General features: G+C 43.1%; 1 protein-coding gene across 4 annotated transcripts in view; it reads left to right on the forward strand.

The window, feature by feature from the left end:
* PRKCB (protein kinase C beta) overlaps nucleotides 1-19,386 on the forward strand; it is a 388,392-nt gene that overhangs the window by 59,120 nt on the left and 309,886 nt on the right. Inside the window, exon 3 of one of the 4 annotated variants that reach the window (XM_037740591.1) lies at nucleotides 10,219-10,228. The exons of the other annotated variants lie outside the window; for them this stretch is intronic. Within the exon in view, the coding sequence (XP_037596519.1) occupies nucleotides 10,219-10,228 (10 nt within the window). The remainder of the gene's footprint in view (nucleotides 1-10,218; nucleotides 10,229-19,386) is intronic. 4 annotated transcript variants of the gene reach the window in all.

The raw sequence follows: 19,386 nt of genomic DNA on the forward strand, positions 1-19,386 counted from the left end.
AAAAAAAAAAAAAGAATAATCATTTAATTGAATCTCTAATTTATTAGCATAAAACTATATATGTTATCTTGTAATGATGTGAAGAATTGCCTTGCCATCTGCAATTCTCTTATTCTTCCTGAGTTTCTATTTTTATTTTTTGAAATTTTCTTATGAGCTTTGCCAGAGTGTCACTGTTTTATTTTTCCCCTCAGACAGCTACCGCTTAAATTTATCCTTCAATTCAATTTTTTTTCTGTTTCCAGATGCATTAATTTCTACTTTTAATTATTTATTAGTTTTATCAGTCTTCCTAGTTTCTTAAGCTAAATGCCCTTATGTACTTTTAATTATATCTACTAATTTGTCAAAAAGTGGATAGTATGCTCTTCTCCTACTATGATAGTGATTTTTCAACACCTTTTTGCATTTTTTAAACAAATTTTGTTTGTGTATTTTGAGTGTATTTTTATGTTATAGGAGTCAGAGTTTCATGATTCTCCAGTCTTATTGTGAAGTTAGACCTGAGTTCAGATTCTTCTCTGCTGCCTACCAAAAGATGAACCAGTTTTAGATTCTCCTAAAATCTTGTCATAATAATAATGCCAGTGTTGCTTATTTTTGATACTTAAATTAAATCATATAATGAATGTTAAGTGCTTATTATAGTGCCAGGCACATGGAACACACATTGCTATTTGTTGTGTTGTTGTTATTGACACAAAATATTCATCTTTGTCCTGTGTAATATTTTTATGCTTTACATTTTATTTGTCTGATAATTAATATTTCTGGTCATGGCAGCTTTTCCCACTTTTTCATTTTCATTTTGGATCATTTTATTTTCAGCAAGTCTCATGTGAACCATATATATTTGAATTCTATTTTTCTCTAAATTATGAATCTTTGTCCTTTAATGGGATAATTCAATCCATTCACATTTTTTTGCAAGGCACAGCATTTGGCAAGTGTTTACTTCTTTCTTTCCCAATCCACTTTCCTGCCTTTGAAGATTTTAGAACCAGAATTTATGAAACATTTAAATATATTTGATTTCCCATGAATTGCTACTGATACACGTTAGTTCATGCAATTCAAGACTTTTTTTAAAGATGTGACTCTCAAACTTATTTCATTACTCACCTTTTATGTTTTTTGGACCCATTTCACTCTTATTGAATTAATTGATTTATTTATTAATTTAATAAACAAATATTTATTGAACACATACTTTATGCAGACACTGTGCTAGGGTCTGAGAGAAACGTATTTGATGTAGTCCTGACCTGTGTCTTCATTGAATCTACATTTAGAAGATGAGAGACACAAAAATAGATGGCAAATTAAAACAGATATAGGGGAAACCAGTAAGGGTCTCAAGGAGAGAGCAGTGAGCATGTGTGTGAGTATCTATTTAGGAAGTTTAATGAGGGGATGCTTTTTGTGAAGGTGACATTTATACTAGCACCTTAAGAAGTGGCATTAGCTCTGTGAAGAGTGGAAGGAAGAAAGGCATTCCAGGCAGAAGGACTAGCATACGCAAAGGGCTTGAGAGGGGAAAGAGCATTATCCTAATGTTTTTGTAGAAATTCTTTTTAAATACTCAGCAATTAGCTTTTGAATTAAAGGAATACACACAAGTGTTGTTAATCTTTTATAGGTGAAACCAAATGAAGGATTGGAAAATGCCTCTGAAGGTCAGCCTGAAGGCTGTCCATCCATCTGTCCATTCATCCATCCATCCATCCATCCATCCACCCACCCATCCATCCACTCACCTACTCATCCATCTATCCATTCATCCTATCCAATAAACACTCATTGAGTGCCTACTGTGTGCCACACCCTATGCCAGGTGTTGATCACATAAATAATACAAGCACCTCCTGGAGAGTGGAGACTAGTTGTGTACATGGGATGGAGGACCCATGAGAATAAAGCTGGTGCTTCTGATGGAGTGGGATGGACCAGGGGCATGGGGAAGGCACACGTGCTGTGTTCTGCAGCACTCTGAGCAGGGAGGGAGGCAGTGGGAAAGAACTGAGAGCAACTCCTGCCAGATGGCTTTATTCTTTCCCCTGAAGGAAGTGGGGACTTCGTGCTGTGACATGATACACAAGAACAGTGTTTCCTGTAGGTTTGCAAGGGCATTTTGAATATAAACACTACAGCTCGCTGATATGTGAAAGAATTATTATTTTTTTTCTTTTTCAGACTTTGTGAAGGGGTAATCAGATCAATTTTATAAGTCTGGGAAACAGGTATTTGGGGTGAATTTTAATGCATACATCGTAGTGGCTGGAGCCCTAACCAAAGGCAGCTGTCACCTGTTGGTGGGTTCTCTTAGGCACCTTGTTTGTTTATCTAGCTGTTGCCTGGCAGCTTATGCCCTCCAGTTCCTGGAACTGACCAGTTATCTGCAACTGACTAAGTTCTGACACTGGATTCTGTCTGATTTGACTTTTACCTCCAAGAACCTTACTGTCTTCAGCTGTGAAATGTGGAGAAGACTAGATTATTTGATCTCTTAACACTGTATATACCTTTAAAGTTAAATCATTTGTTCAATCACTTGCCCTTTCTTCTGCTCTTTTCTTTCCCTCCCTTCCATCCATCCATCCATCCATCCATCCATCCATCTATCCATCCATCCATCCATCCATGTATCTGCCTAGTATTTATTCTTATTTATTTATTTTTTGAGATAGAGTCTTTCTCTGTTGTCCAGGCTGGGGTGCAATGGCGTGATCTTGGCTTGCTGCAACTTCTGCTTCCTAGGTTCAAATGATTCTTCTGCCTCAGCTTCCTGAGTAGCTCGGATTACAGGCATGTGCCACCATGCCCTGCTAATTTTTGTATTTTTGGTGGAGACAGGGTTTCACCATGTTGGCCAGGCTGGTCTCAAACGCCTGACCTCAAGTGATCCACCTGCCTTGGCCTCCCAAAGTGCTGGGATTACAGGCATGAACCACTGCATCTGACCCTATCTAATATTTAATTGAGTGTCTGTTGCATGCTAAGCACTGTACTAGGTTCTCATCCAGTGGCCAGTGAATTAGACAGTCCTCCCCTCATAGAGCTTGCCATTTAGTGGGGAGTCAGACAAGCAAATAATTACACAGGCAGTAATACAATTACAGTTATGATAAGTGCTACAAGTGGGAAGAATGGGGTGGGTGAACATGTGTATCAAGATGATTGGTCTTATTTTGAGGGCCAGAGAACTCTTTCTTGACGAAGTGAAGTTTAAACATAAATTAGGTGAAGATTGGCAGAAAAGCATCCCAGGTGGAGGGCACAGCCAGTGTGAAGTCCCTGGGATAGGAAGGGGCATGGCCACATCCAGGGAGGTAAAAATCCATAATGAAATAATAATACAGGTAACAATAGCAGCTACTGCTGAAGGAGAACCACCTGTTTGTCAGTAACTGTGCAATCCTTAACTATGTAGTTTTGATCAAGTTGTCTAACTTCCATGCACCTTGGTCCGTGCATCTGTAAAATGGGGTGATAATGATCATGTTGTTTTGAGGCTCCAATGAAGTAATGCCTGGGAAATCTTTAGGTCTATGCCTGGACCATAGGAAGTGTTTAGGAGATAGGAGTTGTGACTGTTATTTTTATGAATGGTATTGGGTGAGAAAAAGTTCATTTTGCGTCTCAGAGCTTGTCTTGGACCCTGTTGATGATTTCTACATTGAGGTCACTCTTGGAGTTTCTGCAGAAGTAGAACTCTTGGAAGTCTGCCATTCAGCATGGCCAAACGTGAAACAAGTGCTTCTCCCTCTGCTCCCACAGGAAAAGGGGCAGAGATGTCAGCCACAGCTTGGCCTTCGGGCGGCAGGCACATTGGGATCAGCTATTGGCATTTGCAACATTGGTTGGCCTCACAGAGGGTGTGGAAGGTCAAGGTAATAATGATCAAGGACAGTTTAGGGGAAACAGAACATTCCATTCCATATCCATTGTAAGACCAGTACATTCCGTGTTCTTTAACTCTTGGGAAGACATCTCCCCCAGATCTCTCTGCTGAGGGTCAGGGGCATTTCCCTGTTAAAAATGTCAAATAGTAACTTACCAGAATAAACAGAATGGTGGAAGCGCCCGCTTAACTTTCAGAAAGCCCTTGTACCTAACTGTGCATTTATATACATTTGAAATAAGCTTTGTAAATTACTTTTGTTCATTTGTAATTATTTATCCACGAGAACCACCCACCCGTATGTGTGTGTGTGTGTGTGTGTGTGTGGTTGTCACCTAAGATGGAGTGCAGTGGTGTGACCATGGCTCACTGTACTCAAAATCCTGGGCTCAGGCGATCCTCCCATCTCAGCCTTCTAAGGAGCTGTGACTACAGGCATGTGTCACCATGCCCAGCAAATTTTAAACGATTTTTTTTTTTTGTAGAGATAAGATTTTGTTATGTTGCTCAGGCTGGTCTTGAACTCCTGGCCTCAAGTGATTCTCCTGTCTCTGTCTCCCAAAGTGCTGAGATTACAGTCAGTTATGGAGACAGAAGGAAATAAGGAAGACAGTTATTACTCTTTAGGACCCATAATTTAACTCAAGTGATTTTGCCTCCAGGTGGTATTTGGCAATGTCTGGAGACATTTTGTTTGTCACATCTTGGGGCAGTGGGGGTTGCTACTGGAATCGAATGGGTAGAGGCTAGGGATGCCACTAAACAAAATATACAAGGCAGATTCACAGCAAAGAATTGGCCAGTCCAAAATGTCCAGTGTGCCATGGTTGAGAAATCTTGATCTAACTGCTTATAACATACCACTTCCATAAAGCTGAGAGATATCAATTCTTACGCAATTATCATTGTGTACAGGGCATTGTGTTTGTCCGTGTGTGTGCATGGATATGTGAATATAGATGGATAAGACCTTTATCTTCTTTTCCTAGGTATTTTTAGCTCTCTATTATCTCTATTATCAATTAAAATAATTTGTTTTTGAATATACGATGCAAAGTTTGAAATCCTACAGGTACAACAACGTATACAGTGAATAAAGAATCTCCCCACTCCACTCCTGTCCTCAAGTCTTCAGCTCCCCTCTCTGGAGGAGTACTACTGTCACTAGTCTCTCATATATTAGTAGAGAGACATTCCGCATATAAATCTTATACCCTTAGTAGCACCTCACACACATTCTTTTGCTTGTTGCCTTTTTTTTTCTATGTGATGATGTGTCTTAGAGATATTTTCATATCAGCACATATAGAGCAGCTTCATTCATTTTAACAGCTGCACAGGGTTTTTTTTTTTTTTTTTAAATATGGATGTCCCATACGGTCTTCTCTTGATGGGCATAGGTTATTTCCAGTCTTTGGCATAACAAACAGTGCTGCAGTGGGATCTCCTTGTACCTAACTGTGGACACACATGTACAAGTACGTCTGTAATCCAGAATTCTGCAAGAGGAATTTCTAGGTTAAGATGGCATGCGCATTTTAAATTGGGCTAGAGATTTCTGCAGTGGTGTCTGATCCTGTGGACCGTGCATTCATCATATGACCTATTTCTAGTCCTTCTTGACCCTCCCTTCCCCCGTGGGGATCCTGAGCTGATAGAGTCACCCCCATCTCTCCCCCTACATTGGAACAGCTCTCTCTAATCTACAAGATTAATTTTCTTCTAATCAAAATGCAACTGTCAAGGATGGTTTGAAAAATATGAATTCTGTCTGTTATTCTGGGGCTCTGAGCATGTGAGGGTTTGATATATAATCTTTGCAAATTGCCCATAGTTCATACAGCAAGAGCCTCTCTCTCTGCAGCCAGGCCTTTATGATTGATCACACCCACCCCCTCTCCCAATGGGCTGTATCCTAGGGGTAAGTAGACAGCATGGGTTCTCTTGCTTAAAAAAAAATCGTTAACTCAACGGGGGCGCCTGCTGCTTGATTGGGAGTATGTCGGCATTTAGAGCCTGCTGGCTGCAATCTCACTACACAGACTGGAAGTTGTGGGGTGTTTTTATCGGCAGGAAACAGCTTTGAGAGCGGAAGGGGAGCGAGAGTAGATGGATAGATGAGGGAATTCAGAGAGGAGGAAGCCGTGGGAGAAATGTCTTCTTTTAAAGACAGACAAGGCAGATTTCTCCTGCCCATCTCTCTGGAATGCCAAGTAGGAATGAAATGGGAAGTTGGGTTAATTTTTGCCAGGCCTGCCCAGCAACCAGCCTGATCAGGTTTCCTGGGAGTTGCAGCATGTCTGAGACTGTGAGGCTCTCCTCTCTGAAGTCTCTCCTGTGAACTGGCATGTGGCAGCATTTTCTCTGAGATCCCAAAGATTCAATTGGTTAAGAAGACACCTTACAATGTCCATTCCCCAGCATTGGAGGCCACAAAAGTCAGTTTGGCCTTGCGAATACATACTGTAAGTCTCAGAGCTGATGCAAACATTTCAGAGCTGGTGTAGACAGACACTGTGGTTGAGTGTGTGTGCCTTGTTCATTATGGTTTCCCAGCTACTGGAATGGTACCTGGTACACAGTAGGCATTGAAAAAATATTCGCTGAAAACAAAAAGAGAAAACTTGATGGCAAATGTAGGTCTGGGTCTGTTGGAATTTTTACCTCCAGGAAGAGACTTGATTTGAACTCAAAGCCAGTTGATAAGCAGCCTCACCCAGCAGACATAGGGCAGCTTGGGGGAACCTGGGTGGTGTGTAAGGTGGAGTGGGACTCTCATCTGTGTGAACAAGGCTATGTTTTTTCTGAAACTTGGATTTTTCTCCTTTTAAGGGAGAAGACTGAAGAAGACAATGAAAAAATATTTGCCCCTGCCTTTACAAAAAATAACCTTTGAATTTTTGGAATAATTTCAGATTTTTAGAATAGTTGCAAAATGTTTACAGAGAGTTCCACTGTATACCCCTTATCTAGTTTACCCCTAACGCTAACATCTTCTGCAACCGTGATGCCTTTGCCCCTACCATTTTGTAGGGTAATACGAAATCTTTTCAGAATTCATTAGTGACTTCAATTTGGATTATCATCATCATCATCACAAAATGGTAATAATAGTAGTGGTAGTAGTAGAGGTTAACAATTAAGATAGTATAATACTTATTCTGTGCCGATCTCTATTCTAAACCATTTTCCTGCGGTTACTTATTTGACCCTTTCAGCATCCTTTGAGGAATAAACACTGTTATAGCAGTCCCCATTTTACAGTTGGGGAAGCTGAGGCTCAGCTAGACTCTAGCTAGTATTTGAAACCTAAGTTGTCTGGCTCCAGGTTCTCACCCCTCACCATTATTATCTGCATGGTAATGATAGTAGTTGTCATCTCTTGATGTATTCAGGAACTGAGCTCAAAGTTTTACCTCCCTCCCTCCCTCCCTCCTTCCCTCCCTCCCTCCCTGTCTCCCTCTCTCTCTCCTTCTTTCCTTCCCTCCTTCCTTCCCTCCCTCCTTCCTTCCTTCCTTCCTTCCTTCCTTCCTTCCTTCCTTCCTTCCTTCCTTCCCTTTGTTCCTTCCTTCATTCCTTCCTTTTTTTGAGATAGAGTCTCACTCTGTCACTCAGGCAGGAGTGCAGTGGCACAATCATAGCTCACTGCAACCTTGAACTACTGGGCTCAAGCCATCCTCCCACCTCAGCTTCTTGAGTAGCTGAGACTACAGGCATAAGCCATCATGCCCAGCTAATTATTTAGTGTTTTCTTTTCTTTTTTTCTTTTTCTGTAGAGACAAAGTCTTGCTATGTCGCATGGCTGGTCTCAAACTCCTGGCCTCAGGAGTCCTCCTGCCTCAGCCTCCCCAAGTTCTAAAATTACAGGTGTAAGCCACCGTGCCTGGCCTACTTATGTTATTTCTAAACTGTCCCCTGACTCAGAGCCCTGGTGAAGGTGTGCTTTTGTTGTCTTGCTCAGGACAAAAATACATGGCCCCAAGCTTTTGTGAGCAGGATCCAGAAGGGAACTTAAGTGTGTGTGTGTGCGTGCACCCACGTGTGTGTGTGGGAGTGATAGAGATTCTCCTGGTTTCTGTCCTAGTTTTTTCAAAATGTATGGAGACAGGTCTGCTCTGTACGTATTGCTGTATCATTTCCCTCATAATAGCAGCAAAGATTCTCAGAGCTTGATCAGAGCATGAGCAATCAGAAATGCCTTCATTTTGAAGTCACAATAAATAATACTTGGATTAATTAGCAAGCACATGCCTTGGAAATATGAGAAAGTAAATGATTTCTACCCTAGATCTTTCAGATAGCTGGGAGGGAAGAGAGTATTAAAATAAGCTTTTAACTGTGGGTTTTGGATGGGGAAGAAGAGAATGCTGGGGGTGAAAGCAGCGGTGGAATTATTCTTGGGGATAGGAGAAACTGGAACTCTTTCCACCCAGAGTCTTTGCAGCAAGTGGTTCCCACTGCCTGGAATACTTTTTTTCTCATCACATGGGGAGCTCTCATTTGTTAGTCTCAGCTTAAATGTCTCCTCCTTTGACAGGCTCTTGCTGACATCCTGTCTCAAGTTCCTTCCGGATATTGATTAGGATGGTAAACCTCATGAGGTCAAAGATCTCTGTTTTGTTCACTGCAGCATCCTCTGGTGCCTGCAACAGTGCTGGGCACACCATAGGCCCTTATTAAATATTTGTTGACTACACGAATATGTGGTCTGTTTCAAGTCCTCATTTGTGTCTGCCCTAGAACACCAATGAGGCTATTAGCTTGTCTATTTCCTTGTGAATGGTTAGATTCCCTCATGAGCTATAAAGGCCATGAGGGCAGGGGGTGTGTCCACCTTTTTCACCAAGGGTACCCAGGATGAACCTGGCCTGCAGTTAAGGGGATGGGCTGTGGGGTGGGACTACTTGAGCTCAAATCCCAGGTTTCCTACATTCCAGCTGTGTGATTTCTGCCAATTGTCAATCCACTCTGTGCCTCACTTTTTCCACATATGCACAAGAGGGATAATAATAGTGTCTGTCTCATGGGGTTGTTGAAGGAATTAAATACGCTAATATTGACTAAAACACTTAGAAGAAGCCGGGCATGGTGGCTCACGTCTGTAATCCCAGCACTTTGGGAGGCTGAGGCGGGTAGATTGCTTAAGACCAGGAGTTTGAGACGAGCCTGGTCAATATGGCAAAACCCCATCTTTACTAAAAATACAAAAATTAGCCAGGGGTGGTGGTGGGCACCTGTGATCCCAGCTACTTGGGAAGCCGAGACATGAGAATCACTTGAACCCAGGAGGTGAAGGTTGTAGTGAGCTGAGATCACACCACTGCACTCCAGCCAAGGTGACAGAGCCAGACTCCATCTCTAAACAAAAACAAAAACAAAATCAAAAACAAAACAAAAAAAGCACTTAGAAGAGTGCCTGACATATAGTAAGTACTTCAGTGCTTCATACATGTCAGTTGTTGCTAGTACTCAAAATATTTGGGATTTGAAAGTTGGGGAATTTTTACATAAAAGGCGCTTTCCCTCTTTGTGTGGTAAAAATCTCCCCTAAGAAAGAGGCAAGGACAGATGGAGATGATCTGAGAGGCCCAAGAGATCCTTAAAACCAGTCTAAGAAATCCGATGTTTTGTTTCTCCGTATTGTCATGGAAAAGGCCAGCTTTTAGCATGCCTAGTGTTTCTTCTCTTCACTGTTTTCTACATTTCTTTCTTTGCATTGGTCCTGTTGTTTTCATAATAATAATAATAATAAAACAGCACAGCTCAGAATCTTGCTTGCTGACTTGCTGCTAGAGTGTGGGATCAAATGCTTCCATTTAGAGAAGCAGCCGGCCCTGGAATGCAGCCGTGGGGCTGCCAGGCTGACTCTGAGGGCTGAGCTGGCCAGGAATGCACTTTGCAGCTTGCACTGAGTTGGGCCTTATGTCTGTGGAATTTCTTCTCTCTTCTTACTCATTCGTGTCGTTAAATAAATAATAACACAAGTCATGCATCCTCCTGGCTATAATGGCAAACAGTACAATGCATTCCAACACAAAGTAGCTTGAAGAGGACATCTCTCTCCTATGGTAGATGCTTAATTCCCCAACTTCGCTCCTCACCCCTAGAGTAGGTTGCCCAGTTAACAGGATGCCTGGTTCAGTCTGCATTTTGGGTAAACAAGGAATACCTTTTTAGTATAAGTATGTCCCAAATATTGCATGGCAACAATTTATCCTAAAATACTATATATTTTTTATATGTCATTGAGGTTTAACTGGGCATTCTGTAGTTTTATTTGCTAAATCTGACAACTCCAGAGCCTCTCCTAAAACCAGTTTCCTGCGTGTGCAACCTATGGACATCTTGGTACACTTACTCCTGATAGAATTCCCAGCACCTAGAACAGTGCTTACGACATTGTAGGTGCTTAATAAATATTGGTTGAATGAGTGATAGTTTGCACCCACCCCATTTTTCTTCACATAAGTGGAAATATAGTATTGTTTCATATGTAGTTTTTCATTTTAATAATGTCTCATGGGGATTGATACATAGAGCTGCCTCATACTCCTCTAAAGGTTTCCTAGCATTCCCTTTTATGATGCATGATAATGTATTTAACCAGTCCCCTGATGATTGACATTGGTGCTGTTGAGAATCTTTAGCTATTATAAACAATACGGTAATGAGCATTCCCATATATGTTTACCTCTGCGGGTTTGAGAACGTGCAAGGATAGGTGTGGCAATGGAATTACGTGGACAGAGGGTATGTGCTTTCAAGTGTGGATTGATGTTGCTGAATTGCTTTCTGTAGAGGATCTGTTCACACTTCCTACAGACAGCTTGTTCCCATCTCCTTACCAACATAGAATATTATCAAAATTTTTCATTTTGCCAATCTGATCAGTGAAAAACTAGTATCTTGCTATCATCTTGATTTGCATTTCTTTGCTTATGAGAACATTTTTATGTTTGAAAGCTCTATTTCTTTTTCTGTGACAGCTTCTTCTTTTTTGCCTATTTTTTTTCCACTTTCTTATTGATTTTTAACAGGTTTTTGTTTGTGAAAGAACATGTCTCTTAGCCTCGCATATGTTATATATATAATGTAATAATATATAAAATTGGCATTTAAGTTTGAAAAAATTGATTTATTATGGATTTTTAAAGCTCTGTAGACGTTAAAAAAATCCTCAGTAGTCAATTTATGAGTCTTTTCTTCTGCATATTCTACATTTTGTGTCTTGCTTAGAAAGGCCTCTTACTCAATGAGATTATAGAGCAGTTCTCCCATATTTTCTTTTACTACTTTAACTTCTTTTTTTTTGCATTTAAATCTTTAATCCATCTGGAATTTATTTTGGTTTTAGGAGGGAGGTGAGGATCTAGCTTTATTTTTTACCAGATGGCCAGCCAGTTGTCCCAATACCATTTATTGAATAATCCATCGCTTCCCACAGAATTGAAATGCCGCCTTTATCATATATTAAGTTGTGGAGGAGGGATTTTGTACTCATTTTCTGACAGCCTCCAGCACCAGCTAGGCAGCAAGGATTTTAGGGGGTTTCAGCTGACTAGAGATAGAGATCCCGACCTGAAGGATAACCACGATTTATTAAACCAGAAATACTCTTTGTAGGAGTAGTGGGTTTCCTGGCTGGGGACAGGGTTGGGGTGGAGGAAAGTGAGTATCCCCTGTTGGGAGGAATCTAGTTACAGCAAGATTTCTCAGCCTCGGCATTATTGACATTGGGGATGGAATAGGTCTTTGTGGGAGGCTGCCTCGTGTAGTGTTGGATGTTTAGCAGCACCCTTGGTCTCTACCCAGTAGATACCAGTATCAGCTTCACCCTGATTTGTGACAATCAAAAATGTCTCCAAACATTGCTCTGGGTGGCTAAATCATCTTCAGTAGAGACTTACTGCTTTAATAAGCCTGGATTGAACACCTACCCTTTTCTTTTAAATAGAGGCAGGGTCTTGCTCTGTTGCCCAGGCTGCAGTGCATGATGTAATCATAGCTCACTGCAGCTTCAAATTCCTGGTTCAAGCGATCCTCCTGCCTCAGCCTCTGGGGTAGCTGGAACTACATCACCATGCCCAGCTAATTTTTTATTTTTTGTAGAGACAGGATCTCATTATGTTGCCAAGGCTGGTCTCAAACTGCTGACCTCAAGCAGTCCTCTTGCCTAGGCCCCCTGAAGCATTGGGATTACGGATGTGAGCCACTGTGCCCGGCCTGAACAGACCCTTGATTAGGCAGATGCATGTGAAGCCCTTTCTTGTTCTAAGAGTCTGTCTTCAGTAATATCAATGGCTCCAGATGTCTGAGAGGCAGGAAGGGAGGTGCCTGTCTATCTCAGAGACCAGAACACCAGATTTCTGGTGTGAGTGTGGGGTCTATGGGGAAAGGGTGGAACCATACTGGTCGACTCTGGGAGGAACAGAGGTTCCCATGGAGCTCTGCAGGAGAATCTTTCAAAATTCCCGAGGACCTGCCTGGGTCTTCGGGAATTAGCCTTCCCCTGTAGTTAGCCTTCCCCTGCTAACTACACCTCCAGACAACAAGACCTGGCCGTGGATCCAGGAACAATGACTCTGAGAACCTGAGGTGGCAGACGTTTTGTGATTTAACACCTATTTAAAAGAAGACGATTTATTGTCTTCTTTTCCTTAGGAGTAAAAGGGTCCATGGGTGTATTGCTGGGGGCAGCAGGAAGCACATGTGTCTATCAGGAGATCTGGGGCAGTGGGTGGGGAGAGAAAGTCCATCTAGATGAGGGAGGTGTGGGAGTGAGATAGAAGAGAGGAGAGAAGTGGGTGGAATCCCTGGGAGCTGGGGGAAGGAGGAAAACACAGAGGGGAACTGGCTGAGGTTTGAGCAAGGCCTCTGGAGATTAACCGGTGAGAGCTGGGGCAGTGGGGATCCTTAATGACAGTGTTGCAGAGGGAGACAGGATGGTTGCTGAGTTGGGTGGAGGTGGGTAGGAGCGATTTGAAGAAGGAGGCTCCCTTGGGAAAGTGCATTAATGGGCGAATGGGGGTTTTATACGCCAGGCAGGGAATACGGGGAGGGCCACTCCAGCAGATGAGCAGCTTTTGCAAGACACCTGTGTGGAGCGTGTGGAACCACTTGAGCATCCTCCCCAGGTGCGGCTCTAACACAGGTGCAGGTTATGATGGGAGACAGAGAGCCAGAACTCAGGAGTGCCTTGGGTGCCTTGCTGTGAGATTTGGACTTTCCCTTTATTTCAAAACACTCCTCACCCACTCAATACAGAAAACCAAAAAATAGAGGTGAGTGAAAGGAAAAGAGTGAAGAACATGTGGTGTCACCTACCCTATGGCCACCTCCATAAACGCCGTCCAGTTTCCTCTGTACTTCCTTAGCATGCTCCCTGCACACGCACTGGGACGCCAGCTTCTTGAAGGTAGGGGTTTGTTTCATTTTGTTTACAGAGCTGGGTGCATAGTTGGCACTGTGAAGTGAATGGATCTGTATCACAAACCTGATGTCACTTGCTCCTTTCACTTCGAAATTCATGATACACTTCCTTGTTAGTAAATACCTTTCTGGGACAGGTTTTTTTTCCCCCCCATTTATTTTATTGCATTTTAGGTTTTGGAGTACATGTGAAGAACATGCAAAATTGTTGCATAGGTACACACGTGGCAGTGTGATTTGCTGCCTTCTTCCCCATCACCTACATCTGGCAGTTCTCCTCTTGCTGTCTCTTCCCAGCTCCCCACCCCCCACCGTCCCTCCCCTATTTTTTGTAGACACAGGGTCTCACTTTGTTGCCCAGGCTGTTCTTCAACTCCTGAGCTCAATCGATCCACTCATCTCGGTTTCCCAAAGTGCTGGGATTACAGCCGTGAGCCACGATTCCTGGACCAATTTTTTGTATAAGCATGTTTTCAATTCTCTTGGATGCCTTCCTAGGAGTGGAATTTCTGGGCCCTATAAGAGCTCTATGTTTAACTTTTGCAGGCCATTTCCCGAGTGACCTTAAGTTGAAAAGTAAGTCAGTTAAAAAAAAAAAAACAAACAAAACTATTAAATGGCTAGGCACAGTGGCTGATGCCTGTAATCTCAGCACTTTGGGAGGCTGAGGTGGGCGGATCACGAGATCAGAAGTTGGAGACCATCCTGGCCAACATAGTGAAACCCCATCTCTACTAAAAATACAAAAATTAGCCAGGTGTGGTGATGGGCACCAGTAATCCCAGCTACTGGGAGGCTGAGGCAGGAGAAATGCTTGAACCCAGGAGGTGGAGGCTGCAGTGAGCCGAGATCATGCCATTGCACTCTAGCCCGGGCAACAGTGTGAGACTCCATCTCAAAACAAAAACAAAAATGATTAATCATATTGTACTGTGTATGGATACGGCAAACATCATGAAGGTGGTTTGCAGTGATGGAAGAGTAGGAATCCTGCTTGGACATGACCTCCTCCATCTACTGTTTCCCACCCATCTCTCCAGCTTGTGGTGCCTCCATTCCCTGGAGCCTCAGTGCAGCCACGCTGACCTCTGAACTGTCTTACTTGAGATATCCTTCTTCAAAGATGCTCTTTGTCTTGCCTGGGATATGCACCACTCCCATTTTTTGGTTTTGTTTTGTTTAGAGATGGAGTCTCACTCTGTCACCCAGGCTGGAGTGCAGTGGTGGGATAACAGCTCACTGCAACCTCCGTCTCCTGGGTTGAAGTGATTCTCCTGATTCAGCCTCTGGAGTAGCTGGGATTGCAGGTGCATACCACCATGCCTGGCTAATTTTTGTATTTTTAGTAGAGACAGAGTTTCGCCATGTTGGCCAGCCTAGTCTTGAACTCCTGACCTCAGGTGATCCACCTGTCTCGGCCTCCCAAAGTGTTGGGATTACAGGTGTGAGCCATCGTGCCTGGATTCATCACCCGTTTATGTCCTCTAGGGAGCTGGACTCTTCAGAGCTCATCTTTTGCTTAGAATCTTCCATTTAACCCTTAATTGCATTTCCCCTCATATTGTTATACTTGCTAATGACTTTGTTGGAGAATCTTTTGCCTGTGCTATAAGCCCTTGAAAGCTTCTCTCACAGTGCAGCTTCACCTGATCAATGGTGAACAGACACTGATGAACCGAACCTTCCCTGGAGGCCCCTCCACTGCTGAATCTTGGCCAGCCCCGTGTCCTGGTGCTTGCTCTGCTTGCTGTTACTTTTTGCCTGTGGTTTTACTGTTTAGCTAACTTCTTTCTTTCTTTCTTCTTCTTTTTTTTTTTTTTTTNTTTTTTGAGATGGAGTTTCACTCTGTCACCCAGGCTGGAGTACAGTGGTGCGATCTCCGCTCACTGCAACCTCTACCTCAGCAATTCCCCTGCCTCAGCCTCCCGAATAGCTGGAATTACAGGCATGTGCCACCACACCCAGATAACTTTTGTATTTTTAATATAGATGTGGTTTCGCTCTGCTGACCAGGCTGGTCTTGAACTCCTGACCTCAGGTGATCTGCCCACTTTGATCTCCCAAAGTACTGGAATTACAGGTGTGAGCCACTGCACCTGGCCGTCTTTAATTTTTTTTTTTTTTTTCTTTTGATATGGAGTCTCGTTCTGTTGCCTAGCCTGGAATGCAGTGGTCCAAACAAAGCTCACTTGCAGCCTTTAATCCTGGACTCGAGCTGTCCTGCTGCCTCAGCCTCCTGAGTAGCTGGGGCTACTAGGTGTGTGCCACCATGCCTGGCTAATTTTGTATTTTTTTGTAAAGACTGGTCTTGAACTCCTGGGCTTAAGTGATCTGCCCACCTTGGCCTCCCCAAATTATGGGATTGCAGGCAAATAAGATTCTGTCACAGATGTCAGAATGGAGGCTACTAAAGTTCAAGGAGGTGGACACCAGGCAGCCTTGGGAGGCCATCTTCCATTCAACATGTAGGGTAAGGAACAGGAAAGCAGGTATACCCAGAGGCAAGGACAATGAATATGGGCAAGGACAATGAATATGGCCAAGGAGAAGCTGAGAGGACACATGAGGAGACCCAATGGTCTTCCAGTTCCCAGTTCTCTTTCTTCCCTTTAGCCAGACTGACCTTCTTCCTGTTGGGCCCAAACCATGTCTTAAAAAGAAAAATCTGACTAGCCAGGCTTAGTCAAGGGAGGGAATCATAGAGTCCCATTACTGTGTGTGAGGGAGGCAGTCTGCATAGATATCATTGAGGAGCTAAGCCTAAGCTTTCAATGGTGCCCGTTATTGGGTGAAAAGGCAGACCTGGAGCTATAAACTTCAACTTCCCCTTCTTACCAACATTGTAAAAGTGGGAAAGCCAAGCTAGTCATTTCTGAGTGTGGGAAAAGAGAATGATGTGACAATAATGGTTAACATCAGACTGGCTAGCCTTGAAAGCTTGAGTCTGAATGGTGATATCTCAGGAGAGGGGAAAAAATAAGCATGAAGCTGTGGATCTGCTCCACTTCTGGGGAAAGAAGCTCTTCTGCCTTTTCTGGCTCAGTGCGGGAAAATTTGGAGCATCTCTTAAAATCTCCTGAGTCCTCTTTGTCCTTCATCTCAGAATTCCTGTGCAGGAGATGTTTGGCTTTGTGCTCTGTGAAAGGAGAGGGGAACGTTGCTCGTTCCCTCCCTCCAGGGGCTGTTGCCACTACCCTGAGTTTCCCTAGCTGAAGCTGTGCCCCCTGTGGGCCACTTGCCTTGGGACAGAGATGGCTGCCATTCTCCAGTCCTATTGTAGGGGTGGGAATGCTCCCCAGTATGCAGAAATATCCCCAAGCTGTTTTTTTTTTTTTGGTTTGGGGGGGTCGGCAGGCTGTTTTTGTGTTGCACAGGCTGGAGTGCAGTGGCACAATCATAACTCACTGCAGCCTCAAATTCCCAGGCTCAAGCAATCTTGTTTCAGCCTCTTGAGTTCCTGAATAGCTGAGACTACAGGCCTGTGCCTCCATGCCCAGCTAATCCTTATTTTATTTTACTATTTTAGGGAGGAGGCCTTGTTATGTTGTCCAGGCTCATGTCAAACTCCTGACCTCAAGTGATCCTCCTGGCTCAGCTTCCTGAATAGCTGGAATATCCCTAAGCTTTTAAGCCTCAGTTACTTAATCAACACAATGGGACACACCCAGTACAGCCCACCATTGGCATTTGTGGATTTGGCAGTGGTGGTTCTTTTTCTCATTAGCTACCCAGAAGATCCTTAGAACAGCATCATAAATCACTGCCTTGAAACTCCACTCTGAATTGGATGCTTCATGAGCATTTGGGAGAGGCAGAATGGTGTTGGGAGCAAGATTGTGGGATCTGGTATGAGATTTCTCTGTAAGTCTGGACACCACCACTTGGTTGGGTGATCTTGGGCATATTATTTAATGTCTCTATGCCTCATTTTCCTTACTCATAAGTGAGGATGACATAGCACCCACCTCACAAGGCTGTGGGGAGGTTTAAATGAGTTAAGACGTGCACAGCCCTTAGAACAGGGAGCCCTCAATACATGTTGGCCACAGCTCTTCAACCTGGTTGATTTCACTCATTTGGGCGATTCCTGGGTTCTAGAGGAAGGGGGAGGAACCTGCCTGTAGTGTCCTCTTCATGGGCCAGTCCAGTTCTGCAGTGGACCATGCTGGTGATGTCCACCGCGCCTCAGCTTTTGAGGATATATTTTCCTTCAAAACCATTTTAGCACAGCACATTAGGGTCAAGCCAGTCCAAGCCAGATGTTTGGGGTCCTGGGTGCTTCTGTGTTCTCCATCTCTGTTTACCTTTAACAAGATGGATGGGGGGCCTGGGGTCCCTCTGGGTGGCCTTTTCTGGCTGTGACATGCACCAGAAACCTGCTTTTGGCCTGTTAGCACTGTGTTAGAAAACAGCAGGTGCACTTGGCAGGCTCTCCCCTACCCCTTCTCCCGTTAGCCCCTGATCTCTGGGGACTCCTTAAACTAATGCAGTTTTAATGAATACACATTACTGTTTACGTGGCTGAAATGAGAGGCTGGCTGCTTATTTTATGCTGAGGTTTACAGCTCTGCCTTTTAAAATCTTCTTTCCCTTGCTCTGCTTCTGGCCACGGCGATGTTTCCTGGCAGCCCCTATGTTGTCCCTCCAAATGAGGAATTCACCATGACGTCCTGCAGTGGCATCAGAGCCACTGCCTTGCCCTGGAAGGAGTGGACTGTGTCGAACAAAAGGTTACGCCTGTAACCCCAGCACTTTGGGAGGCCGAGGCAGAAGGATTGCTTGAACCCAGAAGTTCTAGACCAGCCTGGGCAACACAAAGGGACACCAGTCTCTACAAAAAATAGAAAAATTAGTCAGACCTGCACCTGTAGTCCTAGCTACTAGGGGACGCTGAGGTGGGATGATTGCTTGAGCCCAGGAGGTAGAGGCTCCAGTGAGCTATGATTGTACCATTGCACCCCAGCCTGGGCAAGAGTAAGACCCTGTATCAAAACAAAACAAAACAAAACAAACAAATAAAAAACAGAAAAAAAGCAGAAAGATGGATTCTTTATTTTAATTTAAAAATATTTCTTACAATTCTTAAGTGATTGCTTATGATAGAACAATTAGAAAATGAAGGTATACAAAGAGAAGAAAATAAATATCACCTCTAATTTCACTCTCAGAAAAAACCTAATCATTAACATTCCAGTTTATGTTTTAGCATATTATAATCAATCAACATTTATATGTATTTTAAATTAAAATTAGAAACTAAACTTAATACAGATTATTCAGAAATCTACTTTTACTCTACCTCACAATTAATATATGATGAACCTCTTTCTGAGTTAAGAAATATAGATCTGCAGAATCTTTAATTTTAGCTTTTTAGAGACAGGATCTTGCTTTGTTGCCCAGGCTGGAGTGCAGTGGTGTAATCACAGCTTACTGCAGCCTCGACCTCCTGGCCTCATGAGATCCTCCCACCTCAGCCTGCCGAGTAGCTGGTGCATGCCATCACAGGTGGCTAATTTTTTTATTTTTATTTTTAGACGAAGTCTTACTATGTAGCCCAGGCTGGTCTTGAACTCCTGGCCACAAGCAATCCTCCCACCTGAGCCTTCCAGAGTGAAGTGCTGAGATTACAGCCTTGAGCGCCTTGCTTGGTCTTGTAGTATCTTTTTGTATGCATCATTGTATCCTATTTTATGACTGTATCTCTAGTCTTATTTGTAGAAAGTTTAACATTAAATTTTGAATAGCTATATGTACTCACTGTTCAAAATTTAAAAAGCACAAGAGCTTTAATACTCTTATTGAAAAGTTTCTCTCCTATTCCTAGCCCTTATACCACTCTATTTACCTCCCTTTTGGAACCCAATATTTAACTAATAATACCAATTTATTGTGTATACTTCTGGAAGCAGTTCATAATGTACATGTACATCATATACATTTATTTTTCTCTTCCTCAAACACATACCTTGCTTTCTTCACAATATCCTGTATCTTGGTGTTTGTTCCATATCAGTGCATATAGAACATCCTCATTTTTTTTTTTTTTTTTTTTG

Source organism: Cebus imitator, unplaced genomic scaffold (genome assembly GCF_001604975.1).
Source record: "Cebus imitator isolate Cc_AM_T3 unplaced genomic scaffold, Cebus_imitator-1.0 Scaffold85, whole genome shotgun sequence".
NCBI classification, from domain to species: domain Eukaryota; kingdom Metazoa; phylum Chordata; class Mammalia; order Primates; family Cebidae; genus Cebus; species Cebus imitator.